Source organism: Peromyscus leucopus, chromosome X, assembly GCF_004664715.2.
Source record: "Peromyscus leucopus breed LL Stock chromosome X, UCI_PerLeu_2.1, whole genome shotgun sequence".
Taxonomy (NCBI): Eukaryota; Metazoa; Chordata; class Mammalia; order Rodentia; family Cricetidae; genus Peromyscus; species Peromyscus leucopus.
The window spans coordinates 60,857,325-60,884,410 of NC_051083.1; the positions used below are offsets into that span (position 1 = coordinate 60,857,325).

At 40.8% G+C, this 27,086-nt stretch overlaps 1 protein-coding gene across 1 annotated transcript in view; it reads right to left on the minus strand.

Moving 5' to 3' along the window:
• The window catches only part of Snx12 (sorting nexin 12), an 80,154-nt gene that overhangs the window by 44,476 nt on the left and 8,592 nt on the right, over positions 1-27,086 (minus strand). The window contains exon 4 of the mRNA XM_028892097.2: positions 26,890-26,980. Within this exon, the coding sequence (XP_028747930.1) occupies positions 26,890-26,980 (91 nt within the window). The remainder of the gene's footprint in view (positions 1-26,889; positions 26,981-27,086) is intronic.

Consider the following 27,086-nt stretch of genomic DNA (forward strand, 5'->3'; position numbering starts at 1 on the left):
CAAATTTGTCCAAAGCTCTGAATTACAAGTTTAAATAAACGTTTAAAGACATAATCACATAAGAATTAAACATTTACCCAGACATTCGTGTACACGCTGTTATTTGAGGCAATCAAATAAGCCGAGCCAGTAACAGAAACTCTTTACAAACACATTTCAGCTAACAGATGCAGAAGGAGGAGCGGACCTAGAAGGATCACCATTTGGGAGCACCTTATGTAATAAGTGATTCGAATAACGGTGACTAAGGGATGATAAAAACCAGTAGGAGAGACACAGGGAGGGATTTTTTAACGGGAGGATTAAGCTGTCACCAAGCTGTACTCACTGCTAAGTCATAACATCAGTAAAAGTGGAAAAGTCAGCCATTGGAAGAGCATGTGGGAAAGTCTGGATTACACAAAAAGAGAGCAAAGCATACTCCAAGAAGGGAAACTGAGGTACATAATTTGACATGACGAGTGACAGTAAATGACACTGGTATGAGAGCAAGTTACAGGACCTTGTAAGCCACTGAAAGAACTATCTAGAGCCAGGCATGGTGCCTTACACCTGTGATCCCAGTAACATTCAGCTATATAAAACCAAAGACAGAAGTAAAGGATAGATTTGTGGTACCACAGCAGTTCCTAGTATGATGATCGGTGAGCCGAGTCAGTTAATTCCTAATTGACACATAATTAGCTGAACTAGATGCCAATGTATTGGACTATAAAAGGAAACAAAGCTACTAGGACTAGTGCCAGACCATAGATACATGGTAATCACTTGAGACAAGCAGGCACACTAGGCAGGACAAAGCACATATTAAAAAGGTAGTTTGTGAACGGATTTTTAAGACAAAGACAGGGCTGGAGAGATGGCTCTATGGTTGCTCTTGTCGAGGACCTGGGTTTTGGTTCCCAGCGCCCACATGGCAACTGTGCTGGGTACTTTTATGTCAACTTGACACAAACTAGAGTCATTTAAAAAGAGGTAGCCACAACTGAGAAATATACCCCCCCACCACCACTAGATTGGCCTGTAGGCAAACCTGTGGGGCATTTTCTTGATCAGTAATTGATGTGGAAGGGCCCAGCCCATTGTGGGCAGTGCCCCCCACCCCGGGCAGGTGGTCCTGGGTTTTCTAAAAAGCAAGTTAAGCAACGCATGAGGAGAAAGACAGCAAGCAGCACTCCTCCATGGCCCCTAATTTAGTTGCTCCCTCCAGGTTCCTGCCCGGACTTCCTTTTGTGATGAACTATATCTATAATTTGAGCTAAACCCTTTCCACCCAAAAGCCCAAGTGGCTTTTGGTCATGATGTTTCATCATGGAAATAGAAACCCTAAGATAGAAATCGGTACCAGGTTATGGGGTGTTGCTATGACCGACCTGACCATGTGTTTTGAGTGGGGTTGTGGTGGCACTGAACTCTGGGCTGGCAAAGCCATTATGGGCTCAGAGTTTAATAGACTGTTCTTTGTGAGCTTAGAAGATAAGAATGTTGAGAAACATGCAAACAGTAGAGGCCTAGCTTGTGAAGTTTCAGAGGGAAATTATTCTATAGGGGCCATTTACGTGATCTTTTGAATTAAGAACCACTAAGTGGGGGCTGGAGAGATGGCTCAGCAGTTAAGAGCACTGACTGTTCTTCCAGAGGTCCTGAGTTCAATTCCCAGCACCCACATGGCAGCTCATAACTGCCTATAACTATGGTTCCAGGGGATCCCACACCCTCATGCAGACATGGATGTGGACAAAACACCAATGCACATAAAATAAAAATAAAGTTTTAAAAAAAGAAGCACCAAGTGAAACCTTTGCTTTGCTGGGATGACTGATGGAGGTTAGCTGGAGCTAAGAAGTTAGTGGGGATTAAGAAGAGACTAGCATCATTGAGATGAAATCTTCTGGATCAGGGTCAGCGCACAGAAGCTGTGCTTCAGAGCAGGTGAAAGGTGCACCTCATGCTGGCAGCTGAGCATGGTAATGTGTAAGATTTTCCTAGGTGGTACTGGCTTTGAAGGCTGGAAGGGGTCAGGGAGAGCAGCTGAGGCTTGGTAGTGAGAGGCCAGGAGAGGCCATTAGTGAGGGTGCAGCCTCTTTCCAGTAGAAACCCCAGGACTGAAGGGGTCAGAGAAAGAATTTGAGGCTTGGTGTAGTGTGGGAAGGTCAGAGTCCCTGAAGAGAGTCTAGGAGAGGCTATTTGTACAGGTGCATCCCAATGACATAAGAGACCCCAGCATTTAAAGATGCCAGTACCATGGGATGACCACCAAAGGCACAAGCAGGTATGGAGTGGAGCAGGCCGGACCCTAGCAGACAAACTGAGGATCTGGAGAAGTAGCACAGACCCCTTAGAGGAGCCCAGAAGATTGTGAGTGGGACTCAGACGTCAAGCACAGAACTTTGTATGTTAAATTTTGGTTTTGATTTGATTTGATTGTAACTATGACCTGCTTCTTCATTGGAATAAGAAAGTGTGCCACCTTTTTTTATTTTATAGGAACCCACAGTTAAGAGACTTTGGAATTTTAGAGAGATGTTGGAAAATTTTAGAGAGACTTTGAAAGAGACCTTAGATGTTTTAAAGAGACTAAACTTTTAACTTGTTTGAATTTTTGAAAACCGTGGGCCATTTAAAAGTTGGAATGTTTCCTTTTTTGATGTTGATACTAATATGAGATCTTGGAGATGAACAAGAAAGGTATGCTTCTAGCTGAACAGTGATGTGTTTGTGTCAGGTTGACAAATGATCATTTGTCCTAGCTAGTTTTATGTCAACTTAACACACGCTAGAGTCCTCTGGGAAGAGGGAACTTCACTTGAGAAAATGCCCTCACCAGACTGGCCTGCAGGTGAGCCTGGAGGGCATTTTTGTTAATGGTTGATGTGAGAGGGCCCAGACCATTGTGGGTGGTGCTACCACTGGGCAGGTGGTCATGGTGTGTATAAAAAAAGCAAGCAAGCTGAGCAGAGGAGTAAGCCACAAGGAGCAATCCAGTGAGCAGCATTCCTCCATGGTCTCTGCTTCAGCTTCTGCCTCCAGTTTCTGCCTGTCTTCTTGCATGATGGACTGTCATGTGGTGAAATAAAGCCTTTCCTACCCAAGGAGCTCTTCAGCAGAAGCCCTAAGACAAGACAGCAGCTCACAACCATCTGTAGTTCTGGGGTTTCTGCACAAGCATGATGCACATATACTCAGGCACAGATACACATAAAAAGGGAGGCTAGAGAGATGGCCCAGTGGCAAAGAACACTTGTTTTTTCTGAGGACCATAGTTCCATTCCCAGCACCCACATGGTGGCTTACAAGATTCAACACCTTCTTCTGACTTTCTGGGCACCACATAATGATGCAGGCCTATAGAAACATGCAGGCAAAACATTCATGGAGATAAAATATAATAAATAGCACTTTAGAATAATAAATATTTTAATGAAAAATAAAGGGAATTCATATCCACAAAGGATATGGTAATATCAGATTATGACCCTGGTAAACTCTCTCTACTAAATATATTTCTATTAAAAGCCTACTAGTAGGGCTTGAGGATTTAGCTCAATGGTAAAGTGTTTGCTTAGCAAGCACAAGGCCCTAGGTTCAGTCCTCAGCTCCAAAAAAAAAAAAAGCCTACTCGTGTTGGGTTTTATGACATGTATACCTGTAATTCCAACACTCAAGAAATTTACACAGGAGAAGGATTGTGAGTTCAAAACCAGTTAAATGGTAAGAGAGAATTTACTCTTGGGGTCATGTTTTAACATTTTTATAATATCTATATATATTCAGATACATATTACCTATTAATTAAACTATGAAAAAACAGAAAAAGCTAATGAAACAAAATATTCTCGGGCCAGGTGATGGTGGCGCACGCCTTTAATCCCAGCATTCAGGAGACAGAGCCAGGCGGATCTCTGTGAGTTCAAGGCCAGCCTGGTCTACAGAGTGAGATCCAGGACAGCCAGGGCTGTTACACAGAGAAATCCTGTCATGAAAAAAATCTCCTTTCCATGCTCCTTGCAAAGGATCACCCTTCATCCTTCCTTTTATTAATAGATCACAATTTCAGATGGCCAAATTATAGGACAGCTGAATTAGGATTTTTTTCTTTATATTTTAACATTTAATTTTCTTTCTTTTCTTCTTTTTCTTTTTCTTTCTTTTTTTTTCTCTTTTTGGAGATCATGCTCAGGGCTTTGATGGAAACTTGAAAACATACTGGCTCCATTCTAAGACTCCAGTGTCTCTTAGGGTGTACTGGATATAGTCTTTTGAATAGCTGCTTCTATCTGTTATGTTTTATTTAACTTCATTTTCAGGCAATAGTTTTCCTATCTGCTGTGATTTGGATGTGGCTTGAACATCCCTAAAAGGTTTATGTGTTGGAATGGAAGTGTTGGGAAATGGTGTGGAGCCTTATAAGGCAGGGCCATAAAAGGTGAGAGGTCCTTAGATGATTGGGCTGTGCCTTTGAAGGAATCAGGTGTCTATCACGGATTCTCAAGTTCCTGAAAGAGTTGTTATAAAAGGAACAAGAACGTCTTCTCTTTGCCTTCTGGTTCAAGTTGTGCTTACTGTTGCACATGTTCTGTCATCTACTGTGGGGACCTTGCCAGAGCTTGCACTATGCCACTTGGACTTGAAACCTCCAGAAATGTCACTAAATAAACCTGTCTTTGTATTTTAGACAGGTGCTATGTAGCCCAGGCTGGCCTCAAGCTTGCTATGTAAACTCCCTATCACTTCCGGGGTATTTAGTTAGTTAGTTGACATTTGGAGGGAGAGAGAGAGAGAGAGTAGGGCATACACACCACAGATGTGAAATTCAGAGGACAACTTGTAGAAACGTTTTCTCCTTCCACCATGTGGGTTCTGGGTACCCAACTCAGGTCTTCAGGCTTAAGAGCAAGCCCCTCTATGCACTGAGGCATCTTGCCACCACCTCCCCTCACTTTTATAATAATCTGACCTTCCTATTTATCTTAAAGCACTGACTCCATGAAAAGACTAGAAACTGGCTCAAAGTGTAGTCAACAGCAAAAGAGGGTAGAAGAACAGCAGCCACCCTTATCAGATGGCCCAATTTCAATGGAAGAAAGTTTATAATCAAGCTGGAAAGATTTGAGCTCCACGCTGCCCTTTTTAGTATCTTTCCACATCTATCTGTATGAAAACACTGATGGCTTGGTAATCCAGTTTACAGATAAGCTGGAAAATAAGATAGTGCAACTGAGTGATATTGGGATTCAAATACATTTGATAAACAGGAATGATAGATAAATTTAGCAAGATTTAAAAAAACAGATCAAAGTAAAGACTTGTACAAGATCCTAAGCCACAGATGTTCAAGTACTGAATGTATAAACATAGCAGAGTTAAAGTCTTAAAACTTTAACTAACTATAGGCTCGACCTAAGTCCACAGAGCTTTTGATGTGGCACAGCGGGAGGGGCTAATCTTTGTATGCATGAGCAATAGCAGAGGGTCTAGAACAAAGCATCAGCCCACTCCTCTCTGCTGATTAGAACAGGTACTTGAATAGTGCATTATGTTCTAGATGGCAATCTTCAAAGTGAGGCATCAATGAACTAAAGGATGAACAGAACAGAATAACCAGAATGATGAGTTTAGTATCGAGAAGAGACGAATAGATAGAGGAAATGAATCAGACAGAAAGGTATGTCAAGGCTGCCCAAAATGGAGAACACTGTCTCCAGGGCAGCTTCCTGAAATAATGAAGTGCTCAAGCACAGGCTGGGGATATAGCACTGGGTCCTATCCCCAGCACTGCATATACTGGACACTGGTGCACACCATCGACTCAAGACATGGAGGCAGGAGGATCAGAAGCTCAAGGTTATCCTTGGCTGTATAGTGATTCTGAAGCCAGCCCAGGCTACAGATATTGTCTGAAATAAAAGAAAACAGAGCCTGGTGGTAATGGTGGTGGAACACACCTTTAATCCCAGCACTCAGGAAGCAGAGAGAGGCTGTTCTCTGTGAATTCGAGGCCAACCTGGTCTACAGAGAGAGTTCCAGGATAGCCAGGGCTACAGAGAGAAACTATCTCAAAAAAAAGGAAGAAATGAAGTATCAGTATTATGACAAACAAAAAAGGCTGAGGAAGGCAGCTCAGTGAATAAAGCACTTGCCACACAAGTGTGAAGGGTGGAGTTCAGATCCCTAGGCAAAATGGAAGAAAATGAGGCAGACACTGCAGGCACCTGTAATCCCAGCAGTTCAGAGGCAGAGACGGGGGATCCCAGAGCAAGCCAGTTAGCTAGACCAACCAGAATTGGTGAGTTCCCAGTTGAGTGAGAGACCGGGCTTCAACATAGAGAAAGTAATCAAGGGAGATGCCCAGTCAACCTTAGATGTCCACACCTATAGCATGTGCACAAGTGTACGTACACGCACGCACGCACGCACGAACGAACCAATACACATAGGAAAACATGTATCTTAATACTGCATACCAAAAAAAGCTTTTAAAAAGGCTCAGGAGGCCAGGCAGTGGTGGCGCACGCCTTTAATCCCAGCACTTGGGAGACAGAGGCAGGTGGATCTCTGTGAGTTTAGGCCAGCCTGGTCTACAGAGAGAGTTCCAGGACAGCTAGGGCTACACTGAAGAAACCTTGTCTCGAAAAACAAGAAAAATAAGAAAGAAAGGCTAGTAAGGCACTAACATTGGCTCTTCTGAGTAATAGAAACAAGATGGTATCTTGTGTCACAAAGACCAGAATTTCTTTGTCTCAAAAGAGCTTCTTGCTCTTCTTTATTTTTACTTTATATGTGTGTGTGTGTGTGTGTGTGTGTGTGTGTGTGTGTATGTTTTAGACAGGGTTTCACATAGCCTAGACTGGCTTCAAACCTCTGTATAGCCAAAGATGAAAGGATGACCTTGAACTCCTCATCCTCTTATCTCTGTCTACCCAGAGATGGGTTTACAAGTATTGCCACTGTCATTTATTTTACATTAAAACTAGTGTGTGTGTGTGTGTGTGTGTGTGTGTGTGTGTGTGTGTGTGTGTGTAACCATGGCACTTGTATGGAGGGCAAAGGACAACACACAGGGGCACTCATATCAGCACTCAAAAGGCTGAATCAGGAGAATTACTTGAAGTTCAAAAGCCAGTCTAGCACTGGAGATATGGTTCAGTGGTTGAAACCATTTGTTCTTGCAGATGACCTGTATTCAATTCCCAGCACCCACATGGGAATTCACAACCATCTGTAACTCCAGTTCCAGAGGATCCTGATTTCCACAAACACCAGGCACACATATGGTGCACATGCATATATGCAGGCAAAACATTCATACACAGAAAATAAATATTTTTTTGGTTCTTCAAGACAGCATTTCTCTGTGTAGCCCTGGCTGTCCTGGAACTCTCTCTGTAGATCAGGCTGGCCTCAAACTCAGAGACACCTGCCTCTGCCTCCCAAGTGCTGAAATTAAAGGCATATGCCTCCATGCACGGCTTTAAAAGAAACAAATCTAAAAACAAAATTAAAGTCAGTCTAGGCTACATAGTGAATTCCAGGCCAAGCCTACACTACATTGGTGAGACTGTGCCTTAAAAAACCAAAATATATATAGAGAGAGAAATGCAAAGGACTAGGCTAGAGAGCTTGCTCGGTGGTTAAGAGTGCTTCCTGCTCTTCCAGAGGACCTGAGTTCAATTCCTGGCACCCATGTCAAACAGCTCACAACTGTCTGTAATTCCAGCTCCAGGGAACCTGATGCTATCCTTTGGCTTCTGTGGGTACCACACACATGGCATACACTTACACAGACACACAGACATATAAATAAAAATAGAGAGGGTGGGGATTTAGCTCAGTGGTAGAGTGCTTGCCTAGCAAGCGCAAGGCTCTGGGTTTGGTCCTCAGCTCTTTGGGGGAAAAAAAAAATATATATATAATATATTTTATATTTTATATATTTATTTATATAAATATAATAAATATAAAATATATGTAAACAAATGGTTTTTAAAGGTGTGAGCCACCAGGCCCTGATCAACAAATTTTGTTTTTAAAAAAAGAAATGCAAAGGACCCAAGATGTTGAAAACAATCTTGAAAAATGACAGTTGGCAGCGCAAGCCTTTAATCCCAGCACTTGGGAGGCAGAGGCAGGAGAATCTTGGTGAGTTCGAGGCCAGCCTGGTCTACAGAGCGAGATCCAAGACAGCAGGGCTACACAGAGAAACCTTGTCTTGGAACAAAACAAGAAAGAAAAGAAGAATGACAGCTGGAGGGTCTGGGCCCCTGACACCTGTACTCCTGACCTTAAGACTGTAAACCTATAGAATCTGACAGGCAAAGAGATCATCAAAACAGAATGGAGAACTCAGAAATAAATGTATACATACAGTCAGCGGACTTTTAAAAAGCAATACTGGATAGAATAAAGGGAAGTCTTTTAAACAAAGTGCTAGAACTTGATTTTCAAATGGAAAGATACAAGCTTTGATCTATAGTATATGAGAAACTAAATAAAAATGGATTATGAAACTAAACATATAAATGCTAAGCCTACCAATTTCTAGAAGAAAGCCCAAAGGTAATCTTTAAGATTTGAGGACCAAGATGTTTTAAAACATAGAAAACAATAGTCATAAAAATAAGAGCCAGGCATGGTGGCACATGCCTTTAATCCCAGAACCCAGGAGACACAAGTAGGCAGATCTCTGTGAGTTCAAGACCAGCCTGGTCTACAAAGTGAGTTCCAGAACTTGTTACACAGAGAAACTGTGTCTCGAAAAACAAACAAACAAACAAAAGATAAATTTGAAGTGGCAAGATAATTGAGCAGGTAAAGGCACCTGCTACCAAGTCTGATGATTTGAGTTCAATCCAAGGGACAAGGAGCCACATGGTGTAAAGGAATGTACAGACCCACACCCACAATAAATAATAACAAAATTAATTTGTTGGGCACATTCCTATAACCTCAGCATTTGAAAGGCTATAGCAGGCAGGCTCTGGGCTACATAGCAGATCATACCTTAAAATACACACACACACACATACACACACACACACACACACACACACACACACACACACACACACACACACAACACATTAGACTTTACCAAATTTAAAGCCTAGTTCATGTTTTTAAAAAAAACACCATTAAAAAAAATGAAGAGGGTGCATGTCTTTAATCCCAGTTTGGAAGACAGAGACAGTCAGATTTTTGAGTGTGAGATCAACCTGGTCTACATAGTGAGTTCCAAGTCTGCCAAGACTATATAATGAAACCTTGTCTCAAAAAAAAAAAAAAAGAATGAATGAATGGATGGATGGATGAAGTAAGGAAGGCAGGGAGGGAGGGAGGGGGGATGAATAGGCAAGTACAGAGTTGGAGGAAATATCTGCAAAACATAAATCTGACAAAGTACTTAAGCCCAGAAAATATTTTTAAGATTCTTACAAATCATTGAAATATTTTGCAGTGCTAGGTATCAAACCTAGGGCCTCACACGTATGTTTACAGTAAGACTTGTAAGGGTCTGGGAATTTGGCACAGTTAGAGTACTTGCCTGCCACGTACAAGGCCCTGGATTCAGTCTCCAGAACCACATGAACTGGATGGGGCAACACATGCCTATGATCCCAGCAAAATGAACAGTGAAGGCAGGAGGATCAGAAGCTCAAGATCATCCTGGTGGCCAGGGAGATGGTTCCCTGGTAAAAGCACTTACTTGTAGCAAAAACCTGAAGACCTGAGTTCCATCCCTGGAACCAACATAAAAAGCTGGATGCTATGATGTGCATCTGTAATCCCTGCACTCCCTAAGGCAGGGTGGGAGGCAGAGACAGAATCAGACAGAAGCTTTTGGGCCAACTAGCCTGGAGTATGCTGGGCAGTGAGAAAAACAATGAGATCCTACTTTAACAATGTGGAACTGACTCCTGAAAAGTTGTCCTCTGACTTTTCTGTATGTACTATGGTGTACATACAAATGCCCATGACAGGTCTAGGCGCTCTCTCTCTCTCTCTCTCTCTCTCTCTCTCTCTCTCTCTCTCTCTCTCTCTCTCTCTCTCTCTCTCTCTCTCTCTCACACACACACACACACACACACACATACACACACACACACATTCTCTCTCTTTCCTCTCTCCCTCCCTCTCCCCATCTCCTCTCCCTATGGATTAGGATGTAGCTCTCAGCTACTGCTCCAGCACCTTCCTGCACACCACCATGATTCCTGCCATGATGATAATGGACTAACTTATGAAACTGTCAGCCCCAAATTAAATGCTTTCTTTCATCAGAGTTGCCTTGGTCATGATGTCTCTTCATAGCAATACAAGAATGACTATTACATACTGAGTTAGAGGCCAGCCCTGACTTCATGAAACCCTGTTTTTTTGTTTGTTTTCGTTTTTAAAAAGAGGGGCTAGGCAGTGGTGGCGCACACCTTTAATCCCAGCACTTGGGAGGCAGAGGCAGGCAGATCTCTGTGAGTGTGAGGCTAGCATGGTCTACAGAAAGACTTCCAGGATAGCCAGGGCTATACAGTGAAACCCTGTCCTGAAAAACAAAACATAAAACAAAAAAGCCAGGCAGTGGTGATACATGCCTTTAATTCCAGCACTTGGGAAGTAGAGGCAGGCAGATCTCTAAATCTGAGGCCAATCTGATCTACAATGAGTTCCAGGACAGTCAGGGCTATACAGAGAAACCCTGTCTCAAAAAAACAAAAAGGGAGGTGGGGAAGGAAGGATAGGAAGGGAGTAGAAGGAAGGAAAAAAGAAAGAGAGGAGGGAGGGAGGAAACAATGCAAAAGGAGAGATTTACAATATGAGAGTTGAAAGCAAAAGCAATAAAGAGAAAAACAAAAACAAAAACTTTCTTTGTGAAACAAAACTTATCCAAGTTAATAAAGCTCCAGTACTGGTAAAGTATAAGAAAATGGACACTCATGTATGCTTGATAATAATATACATTAAAACAAACATCTAAGATAAAAATTGACAGCAGGTATCAAATACTTTTATTAATTAATATTGTTCTTTAACAATTTCCATAAATTTATATAATATATCCTAATTATCCTCTCCCCCACCCTCTTTTATCCCTCTCATCCTTATTTATCAATTTTTAAATGTTCATGCATTAGATCCAGATGTTCAAATTCTACAAATCTATCCTATAAGCACATTTACATATACAAAAACATACATTTATTTGGATGCTTACTGTGACATTGTTTGTAAACTAAAATGCTGAAAACCACCTAAATATTTATTAGAAAAGAAGCAAGTTACATCCACTTGTGCCACACACCTGTAGACATGGCTACTTGGAAGACTGAGGCAAGAGGACTGAGCTCACAAGTTTGAGATCAGAGATCAGTTAAGGCAACCTAGTGAGACCCCATATGTGAAAAGTGCCATAACAGTAGGGAGAGTATAACTCTTTGGGAGAAGCCAGGAGTGCTGGTTGGTTTTTATCAACACAAACCTAGAAACTGAGAAAATACCCCGACCAGACTGGCCTGTAAGCAAATCTATGGGGCATTTTTTTTTTTTTTTTGGCTTTTCAAGACAGGGTTTTTCTGTGTATCCCTGGCTGTTGTGGAACTTGCTCTGTAGACCAGGCTGGCTTCAAACTCACAGACATCTGCCTGCCTCTGCCTCCCTGAGCCACCACCACATGGGACATTTTCTTAATTAGTTATTGATGGGGGAGGGCCCAGCCCACTGTTGGTGGTGCAAACCTGGGCAGATGGTTATGAGTTGTATCAGAAAGCAGGCTGAGCAAGCCCTGGGGAGCAAAGCCAGTAAGTAGTGGCTCCTTCATGGTCTCTGTTTCTGCCTCCAGGTTCCTGCCTTGAGTTCCTGCCCTGGCTTCATGACGGACTGATAGCGAAGTGTAAGATGAAACAAACCCTTTCCTCCTCAAGTTGCCTTTGTTCATGGTGTTTTATCACAGTGATAGAACCCCTAAGACACCAGGTTTCGGTTAAAGTAAGCAAGTAGAAAGAATTAAGAGGAAATTTAGGATCCAGAAACTTATCTACAAGGAAAAACAATGCAAATACTTGGCAAGGGATGCAACAGTGAGTGGATGATTGGCAGTGAGGGAAGACAGAAAAGGTAAGAGAAAGACAGCCAAAGGAATTTAAGAAAGATAACAAACATTTTAAAAATGGCCCCCCAAAGCTTGTAGAATTAATGGCTTTCAGATGGTGGACCAGTCTACCTAAAATGCTTTTTCTGCCCTTCAAAATCTCCTAGTCGCCAAAGAGAGTATCTGTTACTATAAAGCTTTCCATGACAGCCTGTGTTAGAGTATTAAATCTTTCCTTCAAGTTCCACAAAAAAGTATTCAACTGCTATTATACAGCATCTCACTTCAGATTAGGGGCACTCAGACCTGACAGACATCAGGAACAGTGTCTATTTATCCCTTTAAGTATTATTTAAAGTATTATTTAAAATTCTGTGCATATTTGTCCATTTTTCTATGGGGGTGAGTACACAGTTTTTAATCAAATTCTGAAGCAACTGCTGTAGTGTAAAATGTTCATCGATCATTTACTGAATAACCTATTCTATGCCAGACATTGTAAATACACAAATGAAACAAAAAGATCCATGAGAGTTTAGATGAGACAGACAGGTGAGTAAACATGGTATTACAAAATATAGAAGTCTAAATGAAAGGAGAGACATATCATTACCAAGTCCTGATTAAACTGAGGACTCTACTACAGTCCTGTGGTCAGGCAAACTCTACAATGTAAGGACATCTATTTTCTCAAAATTAAGGTGACAACTCAATATAATCTTTAAAAAGCTGGGCAGTGCTGGCGCACACCTTTGATCTCAGCACTCAGGATACAGAGGCAGGCAGATCTCTGTGAGTTCCACGCCAGCCTGGCCTACAGAGCAAGTTCCAGAATGGTCAGGGCTACACAGAGAAACCTGTCTCAAAAACAAAACAAAACAAACAACAACAACAAAAAAAACCAAAAACAGTATGATTTTCTGTGGAATATTTAGCTGTTTCTAAAAATTATTAAAGAAATGTCTGCTGGGCGGTGGTGGCGCATGCACTCGGGAGGCAGAGGCAGGTGGATCTCTGTGAGTTCGAGGCTAGCCTGGTCTCCAAAGCAAGTTCCAGAAAAGGCACAAAGCTACACAGAGAAACCCTGTCTCAAAAAAAAAAGAAAGAAAGAAAAAAGAAAAGAAAAGAAAAGAAAAAAGAAATGTCTGAAAAACAAAGGAAGACTTTGCCACATTTCAAATTCATAGCAAGCTGGACATGGTGGTACACACTCCTTTGAACATGGAATTTTGAGGAGACCCTAGTCAGCATACAAAAACTATGGGTCAAAGAAAAAGAAACAAACCTAAAGTAGTCATTTGAAAAGTGTGATGTTGGCAAAACAAAATAAGTGATCCAGAAACAGACTCAGGTATATAATAAGATTCAGTATATGATATAGATGGGATTTCAAATCACTGAGAAAAATGTTGGGACAATTAATTACCTATTTAGAAAAACATTTCAAGGCACAAATATATCATTTACAAAACCCAATTCTAAAAAGTTTCAAGAACAGGTTAAAACTTAGTGGGAGAGTAAATGTGACTGAACTGTATTATAGACATGTATAAAATCGTCAAAGAATACACTACGTATAAAACTAAAAAAAATCACTCAGAACAACCTTGTACTGGATAAATACTTGACCCTCAGAATTACAAGAGTTTTTAAGCTAATTGGATTCAAGGACTGCTCTATGGGAAGGCATTCATGCTTGTACTATAAACTTAGCCAAGAATGAATAGCTGGGGAGGTCATAGGCCCTAGGGGGTAAAGCTACTACTATTATTTTGCCAAATACACATAATATCAAACTGCCTTCTAAATCCTTTATACCCATAGATTACTGCAGCTCTCAGGCCTCATCAAATTTTTCTTTTTGCTGTTGACAGCAAGTTAATACAGACACAACTGATCAAAGTACAGAAAATAAGTGGTTATGGAGTAATCAGCCCCCCACACACACACATATGCACACATGCACGCACGCACGCACGAACACAGGCATACACACATGCACATACACCCCTCAGGGACATGACAGGGCCATTACACACATAAACTCACAGCAGACATAGCTACCTGTAGGACCTGCACATGACCAAGACAGTCAGCATTCCAGCATGAGCAGGGGAAGGGCTAGAGAAGCCCCATCCCTACCTGAGGAATTAATAGACTTCTGGGAGAGAGGAAGGGAGGGACATTTTGGAGATAGGGCCCTCAGTAGGTTGCCCATATTCCAGTGGATAGCCCTACATGCACACACATAAAAGCAACATTCATTGCACTCAGTGGGTTATTTAAAAAAAAAAAAAAAAAGAATAAGGGCTTAGACGGTGGATATTGGAGGGAGGTTGAAGAGAGGAGAGTGAATGGAGGTTATAACCAAAATACATTGTATACATGTATGAAATTCTCAAAGGATAAATACATTAAAAAGTTTTTAGTCCTATGTGGTAGCACACGCCTTTAATTCCATCACTAGGGAAGCAGAGGCACACATTTCTGTGAATTCAAGGCCATCCTGGTCTTCATGGTAACAGCCACCAGGGCTACATATTAAGACCCTATCTGAAAATAAGTTTTTAAATGCTTTTCCTCGGGGCTGGGGATATAGTTTGGTTGATAGTATGCTTCTCTAAGCATATAGAGTATGTATGAGGCCAGGTTCAACAGCCAAGACCACATAAATCAGGTATGGTAGCATGTACCTCAATCCTAGCTCTTGGTAAGTGACTACAAAGTGAGTTCAAGGTCAGACTGGGCTACATAAGACCCTGTACCAAAAAAAAAATATTTTCATCAATTGTTTTATCTATCTCCTTGTAGTTGAGTCATAATGGCCCACAAATGGAAAAAAGTCTGGGAAGATACTTCTGTCAGTATTTACTTGCCTTGCAAGCCTGAGGACCCACCTAAAAAGGCCAGGCATGGTGGTGCATACTTATAATTGCAGGGCTGGGGGGGGGCGGGAGGACAGGAGGATCCCTTGGACCTGCTGGCCAGTTATTCTACCTTAATTGGTTGAGTTCTAGGCCAAAGCGAGACCATATCTCAAAAGGGTCATCAAGGAAACTTCTCTTTGCCAACAGACAGAGGCCACTACAGAAAAACACAACCAATCAAAACCCAGAGTTGTGGAGCCAAGTCCTAATGGATACATCTACAAAACACTCCTGCACTTAAGGCTCAGGGAACACTATGGAAGAATGGGGAGGAAAGACTTTAGGAGCTAGAGAGAGTACCAGGGGTTTTGCCATAAGACTGTGTCTCCTAGTAATGGCAGAAGCTACACCTGTAAAGTCTTACCAACACGGCTGCCTTAACATGAGCTGAACAAGGACAACAATAGACATGCCAAAGTGGACTGGGGGGGGTGTCTGCTCATGAGACATCAACCCTACACAAAGAACTACAGGCAATTAAGGAATTCTGGGAGGAGGAGAAATAGTCTTCCCCAGAGAAGAGCACACCAATTTGTTATCCGATACCAATGGTCAGCCCTGAAAACATACATACAATACAGACTGAGCAGGTTGTATTTGTGTATTTAGGAAGATATGTGTGTATGCATACATACATGTATGTAACAACTATTAATGAAAAAAGGCCATGAATTTCAAAGAAAGCAAAAAGGGGTGTATGGGAGGAAAGGCAAGGGAGAAATTATGTAATTACAATTTCAAAAATAAAAAAAAGGGGGGGGAAAGAGAGAGGCAGCCTTAAAGTGCAGATTGACTCATGTAGATATTTTGAGAAGAATCCCTTGATAGTTAAGTGTGGAAAACAGGAATAAAACCTGAAGTCTCTGAGGGTTCCATTAACCTATTAACTGCAAAGTGACAAAAAACACCATCACAGCTTTTTTTTTCCCCCTTTGGTTTTTCAAGACAGGGCTTCTCTGTGTAGTCCTGGCGCTCACTCTGTAGACCAGGCTGGCCTCGAACTTACAGATATCCAACTGCCTGTGCTTCCCAAGGGCTGCCACCACACCCAGCCCTCCATCACAGCTTTTGACAGGGACATAGGAAGCCTGAAAACATAGGTGATTTACGTTAAAATTGAAGAAAAGCTAAGACTCTAACATTTGAGTAGAAACTATGAATGTGTGAGAGCAGAAAACTTCAGGCAAATCTTGCATTGAGTGTCTTCTGCAGTACAGGCTGACTATAAGCAGAAGTCTTACCAGGCTTGAGTCTCCAACTGAATGTATTGAAAACACTCTTGATTTGCAGAATAACGGTTAAACGCCTCTGGAGACACATATCTTTATCATCTAACATGTTTCTTTTAAGTTAAAGGGTGATAATTTTGACATGGGGACTAACTTAGAGAAGGTAAGTCCACAGTTCAGTCAAATAGTCATATGTGCTTGGTAAAACAATGGGATACTTTGAGAGCAGCTTGGTTTTTTTTAATTATTTTTATGTTCATCATCACTTTTTAAACATAAACATATGTTAGGCAGAGGTCTTAAGGAAATATACTTATTTATCGAGCATTTTTAAAAAGGAGGGGGGCCGGGCAGTGGTGGTGTATGACTTTAATCCTAGCACTTGGGAGGCAGAGGCAGGCAGATCTCTGTGAGTTCGAGGCCAGCCTGGGCTACAGAGCGAGTTCCAGGACAGGCTCCAAAGCTACACAGAGAAACCCTGCCTTGAAAAACAAAAAACAAACAAAACAAAACAAAATCAATAAAGATATTATGGGTTGGGGATTTAGCTCAGTGGTTGAGCGCTTGCCTAGCAAGCACAAGGCCCAGGGATTGATCCTCAGCTCAAAAAAAAAAAAAAGAGGGGAAAGAGTTCTTAAGGATGACACCTAAAGGTTGTTCTCTGACACCCCCCATATACATACATATGACACACGCATAAATTTTAAAAAATAGAGGTTGTGAGTCATCTTAGCAGGTTAAAGGTGCTTGCTGCCAAGCCTGACAATCTGAGTTCAATCCCCAGGATCCATATACTGGAACCAGGGAACCAACTTCCACAAGTTGTCCTCTGACCTACATACACAACAATCCACAGCATGCACATTCATGTACACACACACCCAAAAATAAATAAATAGATAGATATAGTTACATTTTTAATTAAAATAAATGAAAACAATTTAAGTGTCCTCAGCATATGAACTAACAAAATGGGATGGGGAATGAATGGAAAATTATCCAGCCTTTAAAAGAAAAGGCATTCTGACATGTGCTGCATCATAGATGATTTTATGCTAAAGTGAAAGAAGCCAGTCACAAAAAAGATAATTAAGGGTGAGTGAGATGGCTCAGCATGTAAAGGCACTTGCCACCAAGCCTGACCACCTGAGTTCAATTCCAAGACCTACATGGTAGAAGGAGAGAACTGACCCTGCAAGCTTCCCTCTGACCCCTACACATGCTACAGCACTCAGAAGTGTGCACATACACAAATAAAAACGCAATAACAGAAGCCTAAGAACTATTCCATTTATGGATACTTATGATTGTCAAATTCAAAGAGACAGAAAGGATGGTGTTTGCCAGGGGTAATGGGAAGCTACTGAGTTTAAAGTGGAAAGATGAAAAAAAGTATTGGGATATATGGTGGTAATGGCTGCACAACAATGCAGACATGCTTAATGCCACTTAAAAATGGTTAGGACAGCCAGGCACAGGACACATATCTGTAATTCCAGCAGCTGGAAGGCAGAGGCAGGAGGACTGCTGTATATTCAAGCCCAGCCTGGTCTACACAGTGGGTTTGAACCACATAGGGTCATATAGTAATATCATGTTTCAAAAAAACATAAAAACAAAACAAACAAACAACAACAAAATGTGTAGTGACACACGCCTGTAATCTAAGGGCTTGGAAGACTAGACATCAGGATTGCCACGAGTTTGAGGTCAGCCTGGTTTATATAGCAAGTGGCAGGCCAGCCAAGGCTATACAGCATGACCCCATCTCAAAAAAAGTTAAAACAGTGAATATTATTATACATAATATATGTGCATACATATATACATATTTTTGCAATATGTGATATATTTCAATGGAAACAATAGAAAGATTAAAGGCAGAAGCAGATATGAGAACTTAGTTGTCTCTTACTAGGGCAGATATCAATGTAACTTACAAAACAAATGTCAATTTTATTCTTCTAATTCTTGACTTTAGAAAATTTATTTTTCTTTTTTTTAAGATTTATTTATTTATTATGTATACAGAAGAGGGTGCCAGATCTCATTACAGATGGTTGTGAGCCATCATGTGGGTGCTGGGAATTGAACTCAGGACCTCTTGAAGAGCAGTCGGTGCTCTTAACCTCTGAGCCATCTCTCCAGCCCAGAAAATTTATTTTTCAATGGAGTCCTGCGATCACAGTTTGAGAAGATGAAGAGTCAAATAAAGAATGGCCACACCACTATTGTTTGTAAAAGTAATAATAAAGTTAAAACAATCCAGTAGTCTATCAATAAGAAAAAAGTTAAATAACCATTTATAGTTATACTATGGCATATTGTGTATACTGTGTTACATTTAATGAATCTAGTAAATAACATTTCCAAAACACTGAATGAGAACTTAAAGCACGGTAATTTGTGGAAATAAAAACATAACACAATGGATTTTCTATGGTAAACTGATGTGTGTGTGTGTGTGTGTAGAAAGGTGCACAGAGTACAATCAGATGACAGAGGACTGGCTGAAATGGTAGCACAGGAATGGACACTTTCTAGGTCAGACATCTGTTCTTCCAATGGATTTAGTACAAAGATCTTCAGTCTCCAGCTTTTGTGGCCTTTCCTGCTTCCATCGAGAATCCTGTGGTGATGTTGTAGCAAGGAAGGTCAAATATGCCAGCTAATACCCCTTTGCTCAGACCCAGGACCTCAGCAACCAAGTGAAAGGGAGAGCTCCAAGTTGGCCTTGATGTACAGCCAGGCTAGGGAGGACTTCATCTAACAGCCATAAAACCTGTATAACCTGAGTCAACTGTGTCAAAACAGGTGACAACTCTGAGACACATGTAAAGTGTGAGACTGTGAAGGGTGTTCAGGCTGTGGGCAGGCCATTACTAATTCAGCCACAGAAGTTAGGCAGGCCTTCACTTCCAAAAGCAGCATCACAGCATTCCCATTGGCTTCCCATACCAGTGGCTTCCTGTGGTCCTTCCCTCCATTAAGAGACCAATCAGGAGAGGAAATGTGCTTCCACAGCATACAAATAACTACAGGCTTGCTCATTTCTGATTGACATACAGCCAACCAGAAGAGTGGGATCTTGTAATGTGGCCTCCTATTTAAATCAACATGTTTTCTTGGTCCCCTCCCAGAATTTAAGGTTTGGATCTAGGAAAAATAACAAAAGAAGAGGTCCAAGCTGGATCCAAGAGCAAAGTATATTTCCATGTGGATCCATGGGAGTTGCTCTGAACTTGTCCTGAGTGGTGCTAATCTAAGACAGAACTGGTCTTAAGAGTACCTCATACAAGATTGCATTGCCAATGGACTAATGAATTTTATTGTCCCCCAAAGGCTAGTGGGAAAAAATAGGACTATTCAGGGCTCTTAACTTAAAAGTGGTAACTGAATTTGTTTAAGTGGTGAGGATCTTTAACTGACAGAAAGATACTGCTTCTAGAATGATCAAAATGAAATGTGTGGGGAAACTTGTAAACTCCTAACAGTGGGTATCATTACAACTAAACGCATCAGGAAATCCAAATTAGAATCATGAAAACAACATTTTCACTAAATACCTTTGATAACTGTAGATTATTTAAATTTGTACCCTGTTTAGCAGGGAAAATTTTTGTGAGGAAACATTAATTTCCTCATCTGAGGGGATCAGCAGAAACAGTCATTTGATATTTGTGAAGGGAGTCTAAACTATACTCGATTTTTTTTTTGTTTTTTCAAGACAGGATTTCTCTGTGTAGTTTTGGTGCCTGTCCTGGATCTTACTCTGTAGACCAGGCTGGCCTCAGACTCACAGAGATCCACCTGGCTCTGCCTCCCAAGTGCTGGGATTAAAGATGTGTGCTACCACTGCCCAGCTAAACTATACTCTTAAAGAAAGTAATTTAGCCCAGCTTGGTGGTGCACGCCTTTAAAACCAGCACTTGGAAGGTAGGTAGATTCCTGTGAGTTCCCAGCCAGCCAGGACTTCACAGAGAGAGCCCTGTCTCAAAAAAGTAATTTAGCTGTAGCTATCAAAGTACAAACTGCACCACTCTTTGACTTAGCAATTCCTTCTCTCAAAATCTATCCTACAGAAATACTTAGATACAGGAGAAAGATTAAATGTAGTATTTATAACAGTGAATGATTGGAGGCAAGTTCCCAATCAATAGGTGAATTGTTAAATTGTAATAAAGCTATACTATTGAATGTTATACCATTATTTTTCTTTTCATTTTTCTAAATGAAGTGTCCATGTATTAATGCAAGAAATACACAGTATATTCATATTCATTTGCATAGTAGTAAAACAACGTCCTATTTTTAAAAACTATACATATGTGCGGATGTTCCTTTATGTTTATGTATGAGGACAGAGTGGAGAGGGAGAAGGGAAAGGGAGCTTTAGCATACACCAGTTAAAAGACATTTTTAGAGAATGGGAATAGGAAAGAATGTGGAAAAAAATCTTTCACTTTTTACTTTATATGCTTGTTTTGTTTAAATTTTGCCTATTTACATAAACTGCTTTTGAATTTTACAATATACTATTTTAACAAAAGAGACTCTTTTGTAATCAAATCAAGAGAGTTATAATTTATATAATTTAAATAAGAATAACTCCATAGCTGGGTGTAGTGGCATATGCTTGTAATTACAACCATGGAAAGGAGAATCACTGAAAGTTCAAGGTTATCATGGTCTCCATAGCACGACTCTGTCTCAAAAGACACACAGACACACATGCAACTCCATGTAAGTTACTACTACCAAAATTTTTCATCTAGAAAATTTAAGTTAAAATTAGGGCAACTATAAACTCAGTTAAATATCTATGATCATTCAATCAAATATCTTCATTTTATAGTTGAAAACAAAAAGTCTGAAGTCATGAAACAATTCACCTAAGGTCCTCTAGCCCACCACAGCCAGATCCAGAAGTCAGTTTCTATTCCAGCCCTGGTATTCTTTCTACTTCCTTTCAGATTTTCCTGAGTCTTCATTCTGATGACATAGTATGAAATATTCTTGTCTCCTAAATATTAGATGTCACTGTATTTAAATGTTAGAACAAAAATACATAGGGAAATGAAAACGTAGCTAGATGTGGTGGTGTACCCCTTTAATCCCAGCACTGGGGAGGCATATCTCTGTGAGTTTGAGGTTAGCTTGGTCTACATAGGGAGTTCCAGACCAGCCAGGGTTACATAGTGCAGTCCTATATAAAAAAAAAAAATGTATACCATTACCACAGCCTTGAAAAGCTGACTCTCAGAAAAAAGTTATTGTATTTTAGAATAAAAATATATAACAAACTAAAATGTGTGTACTTGTTAGCAAAAATTTTAAGAGCTTACTGCAACTAGACAAAAAAGCATTACTGATATAACATTTTCTTAAAAAGAAACACATGGATAAAATTTCTACCAATTATTTTGTTAACTAGTTTTCTCCTAATTTTAAAAAAAATATTTATTTATTTATTTATTTATTTATTTAAATTTATTTCTGTGTGCTTTTGTGAGTGTACTACACCATGTGAAAGCAGTAACAGTGGAAGCCAGAAGAGGATGCGGGATCCCCTGGGACTGGGGTTATAGATGGTTATAGATGGCTGCAAGCTGCCATGTGGATGCTGGGAATTGAACCAGGGTCCTCTGGAAGAACAGCCAGTGCTCTTACTCACTGAGCCATCTCTCCAACCCAAAGATTTGTTTTCTCTTATGTGAATGTTTTGTCTGCATAAATGTGCACCACAGGCGTGCCTGGTGCCCATGGAGGTCAGAAAAGAGCATCAGGTCCCCTGGAACTGGGGTTACAGATGGTTGCAAGCCATCATATAGGTGCTGGAAACTAAATCAGGGTTCTCTGCAAGAGCAACAAATGCTTTTATCCCTGAGCCATCTCTCCAGCCCTCTTCTCCTAATTTTTAACCTATCTTTAGCTGACAGTTCCTGTTAACCATCTTAACCCTTTATCTTCAATTTCTCTAGGTAAAGGAATTTCTATCTAATACAAACATTTGAAACCACTAGAGAAGAGCCAGACATGCTGGCATACAACAGTAAATGGCAGCACTCAAGAGGCTAAGCCAGAGGATTCTTGAGAGTTCAAGGCCAACCGGGGCTACATAATGAGTTTGAAGCTAGCCAATGTTACAGAGTAAGACAGTCAAAAACAGACAAATAAATAAAGCCACCATAGAAACCACCTATTTAAAGGAGCCCTCAAAGGGTTTAAAGAATCCTTTCATGATATTGATAATTATTCCTACTTTGTATGTTTTATATAAGAATGAGTATCTATTTTTTAAAGCATAGACAGACAATTGTAATTATTCCTCATTTGTATGTTTTATATAAAAATGAGTATCTTTTTTAAAAAAAAAAGTATAGACAGACACACACACACACAGGGGAGTAGGAAAGAAAAATCTAAAAATAAAATTAAGAAGACAAATATAAGCCAATATAAGCAAGTCAAAAAAAGAAAAGATGAATGATGCCTGGTGGGTGGTCAGAAGGGGAAAAGCAAAGAACCACAAACTAAATTATTCATGAAGTTGGGCATGGTGACTTGAGTCCTGCATTCAGAAGGCTGAGACAGAAGTATCACCCATGAGTTTGAGCCTAACCTGTAAATAGTGAGTTATAGGTCATCCTGAGGTACAAAGTGAGACTGTCTAAAAAAATAAAAAATAAATTAAAAAAAAAAAAGCCAGGTGTGGTAACACAAGCCTGTAATGGCAGCATTTGAGAATGGAATCAGATCAGGAGCTACATAGCAAGTTCAAGGCCAGCTTCAGCTACCTGACCCATCTCAAAAAAATAAAAGTTTAATTACTAGTTTAATTATACTATGTATAATCAGAGTAACGACCACCTAACTTTTAGCTATAATTAAAGGAGTACTCAGTTTTAGACTCCCTGCTTAGGCACAAATGAAGACTTTGAAAATTTCAGAATTATAAAAATAAAAAGGTTAAAAAACCAAGTGAAGAAAAATCCGAATGGTTATTGTGCCTAAGAGAATACCAGGAGTGACTCAACAGCCCACAAGGCCAGGAAGAAATAGCCACTTCAGTGAGCAGCTGGTCTAAATTAGCACAGCAGGTGATTCTGTTGACATTACTACACCAAGTATTTCAACAGAGCCGTGTCTCACCTAGGCTACATAGCATAGAAAATCCTGTGAAGCCTGTTGGTGTCCACCTCTCCCACCTTCACTAGCTCAACTTCTCATCTCCAATAGGTCAAAGGGCAGGTAAGGCATCTTTGGAATGTTAAGATGTAGGCTTCTTTTAGGTCTAACTATGCGTAAGATTCATTCTTAGCCTCTCTCTCTCCTAAAAGCCAATATAAAGTTGAATCTTTCTGAGCAATGAAAAAAGGGGATTTATTAGTAGTAAAGACTCATTGGATGGGAAAGAGGACTTGGATTTAAGGTTCTTAGAGGACCTAGTGACTGTGTTTAAAATGGCCAATTTTCCTCCAAAAAGAGAAAATTGAACTTGTTGAAAATTAAAATTAATAATAAAAGGAAATCACCCATACAATGCTATCACCCAGAAGGCAGAGACAGGAGGATCACAAGTTCCAGGCAAGCATGGGCTACAAAATGAAACCTGTCTCAGATAAGAGAGTAAGTAGGGAAAGGGAATAATTAATTAGCTATCGTGAACCTCATCTTTCATATTTATCTCTCAGTTTTGTCTTACATCGAGAGCTCTTGATTCGTGAAGTCTATGAAGAAATAGAATGTACTCACTCATCTTACTTGTATTTTGATTACCCTACCCTACACCTACCTAGCTGAATACTAGCTATCTAAAACATTGTTAGTTCTTTATTTTATAGCCACCTTTTCTAGTTATTCTCCAGTTCATCCTGTAATACTGCTGCCTATGAAGGCTGTATCTCTTGATCACTCCTTTCCTTTATCTCACAGAAATACCTATTCTTCCTACTCCCTCAGAAATCTTTTATTCATCTCATTCTCTAATGATCAAAAATTACTTAACTTCTTTACTTCAGCTGACTCTTCTATTTAAAACCAAGTATCACTCTTAGGTCTCTGTAACATCCTCATCTTTTGAACACATCATTTTCTATACCATTGTTTCATTTTAAAATAGATGAAAAGTAGGTTTTCTAGGGCGACCAGGTTGGCCTCAAATTCACCATGTAATGAAGGCTGGCCATGAACTCCTGATCCTCCTGCCTCCACCTCTCACATGATGGGATTACAAGCATGTGCTATCACGTCCAGCTCTAAAACTATCTTTAATTTACCAAATGACAAGATTCCTACCTCCCTCATCCCAACCTTCCTGGAACCCATTCTGTACAAGACCATATTAGTTAGATGAAAACACAGACCCATCAGAAGTTCTCAGGATTTTACCCACCTTTCTGTCTGCATCAAATCTGTTTGAAAAACAACACAATGAAGCAACTTCGAATGAGGTAAAAGACAATGAAAGAAACTGTTGTTGATATGTGGGTGTACCAGAGGATGGGTCTATATGTATGTTTCTGTTATAACACATTACATAAGCATATATAAACACACGTAATGTAAATACATTCAACTCAAATTAGCAAAATTCCACAAACATAAAAATCAGATCAGCTAAATCTGACCTAAATATAAATATAAATCACAGATATTATATGGCTACTTCCTGGAAGGAGATGCATTATCTATGTGACAAAGTCGGTTAGTTGTAAGTTACAAGAAACTATAGGTAAACTACTACAAGCAGCCTGGATTCTGCTTTTCTGTAATGTAATATAATAAGTGCAAAGCTTAGTCATCACCTCAGGACAACGGCCATGTTGCATGACTTCTACACAATACCCAGCATGCGCTCAACACTGGGAAATAGTAAATTTACAACTTAAGGAGGAAAACGGAGGCTTGCTTCACAGTGGTTTAATATGAACAGAGTTGAATATGACATTGTCTGACAGAAGAATGAACAGTTTGCTGAATAAAAGCCCCGAGTCAGGATATATACACAGCAGAAATGGGGCCTCAGAGTCTCAGCACTTGTGCACAATGAAAGAAGAAATATTTAAAAAAAATATCTGTAACAGAGGATACAAATCAAAAGGCAGCAAGGACATGGACACTGGTGAGGTGGGAAAGGGGCTGCTCAGCCCCCAGCATGGGCTCAGCAGCTAGAGAGCTAATCTATCTCAAGGATCTTCAACACTGAGATGGGCTCCAAGACCCATGTCAAAATCTAATCCTGATCTCTCTGACCAGGATCACACCAGGATGAGCAATCCTCTTCCCCAAGGACCTACATGGAAAACACAATTCCTTCCACGATAGGGAGTCTAAGCCAAGAGTCCCAACTTTTCCCTGGCACCAGAGTTTACTTGCTCTCATCCCATCATTTGGACTGACAGCAGGTCCCAGCAAACAAACCACCACCTTCCAAACAATAGCCTAGGAGAGTTGCCAGCATCAAGAAGCTGCTTTAGCCTCTAAGATTTGGGAACTCTACATCTAGCTGCTAGCCCTATTTCAGTTTCTGGGAACAACACTGGAGTTCCATGGGAAACAAGTACAGGCAGTTCAATAACCCTGTGTCCAAGCTGGGGAAGGCAGCAGACAACTCTTGCCTCTGAACCCCATTCAACAGCTCAAAGTGCTTAGGAGCAATCAGAAACTGTGGTGTGTGTGTGTTTCTGCCCTTGGGACAGCACTAAATGAGATGGGAAAAGGAGGAATGGAAGGAGGAAAGTGATGTTGTTCTTCTTTACCATGTAGAGGAACCTAGAACATGACCCCCTCCACCATTCTGGAAGTCACCTGGCAGTGGTAAGTTGCTCTTATTCCTCAAAACCTACAAAGCTAACCCATAAAGTCACAAGGATTGAGGCGGGATGATTGCTGGCCCATTCTGACTAATTAGCTAGTGAGCAAAATATAGACAGCCAGAGTAGGGAGCCATAAAGGGATAGGGGCTAGGCAAGAAGAGCAGCCTACTACCCTATGGCTTTCTTGACTTTGCAGTAACCATGATGATGGGCCCATAAAACCCATACACCCTGCTCCACATAACAGACTGCTTAACTCTATGAGGATTACTGCTGTGAAAAGCAACAAGGGAGAGAAAAACCAACCAAAAAAAATTGCTGAGAAAACTGGGAGCAGGCCTAGAAGAAACAGTAAGTTTTGGGTCTCTACTACCTTCCCCCTAAAGGAAAATTTTCATGCAGGTAGGAAAAGCAGAGATTCTCCCTATTCAGTGTTCCTGGTGAAACCTAAGAATAAGAAAAAGCCCCTAGACTTGCAGCATCAGTAATATATCCCAGTGCCTCACCAGCACAAACCCCCCTCCCCGCAAGGTTAAGCCTTCTGGCATGGGTAAAATACCCAAAAATTGCCTTCCAGTCCAATCCCTCCCCCACCCCAACCCCAAGCAAAGAGCATCTGCCTGTGGTTTCCCACCTCTCTTCAGAGAAGAGATACTAGCAGAGTGCCCACATGGTGTAGTCTGGTACCAAGGGGCCCAATGCAAGACGGTCTATCAGGCCAGGGGATGGGCAGCCAACTTCAGATCAAAAAGAGAGAGAGGCTTAGTGTAAAAATCAATGTCATTTCAGCAGATAAAGTAGAGGGCAAGTGGTGAGAGGGACTCCTACTGGCGCACCTTCCCAGGGACGTAGTTCCTATCAATTGCCTCCTCCTGCAGGAACATGTGTAGACAGCGTTCATTCTGAGCCAGTGGGTGCCCAGCAATTCTATAAAGAGACCAAAATGGTTATCAGTAGTTTCCGGGATCAAAGACAATTGGCAGGGGAATAGGAATATGAAGAGAGGAAAAAGGATATGATCAGCCTTAGGTTT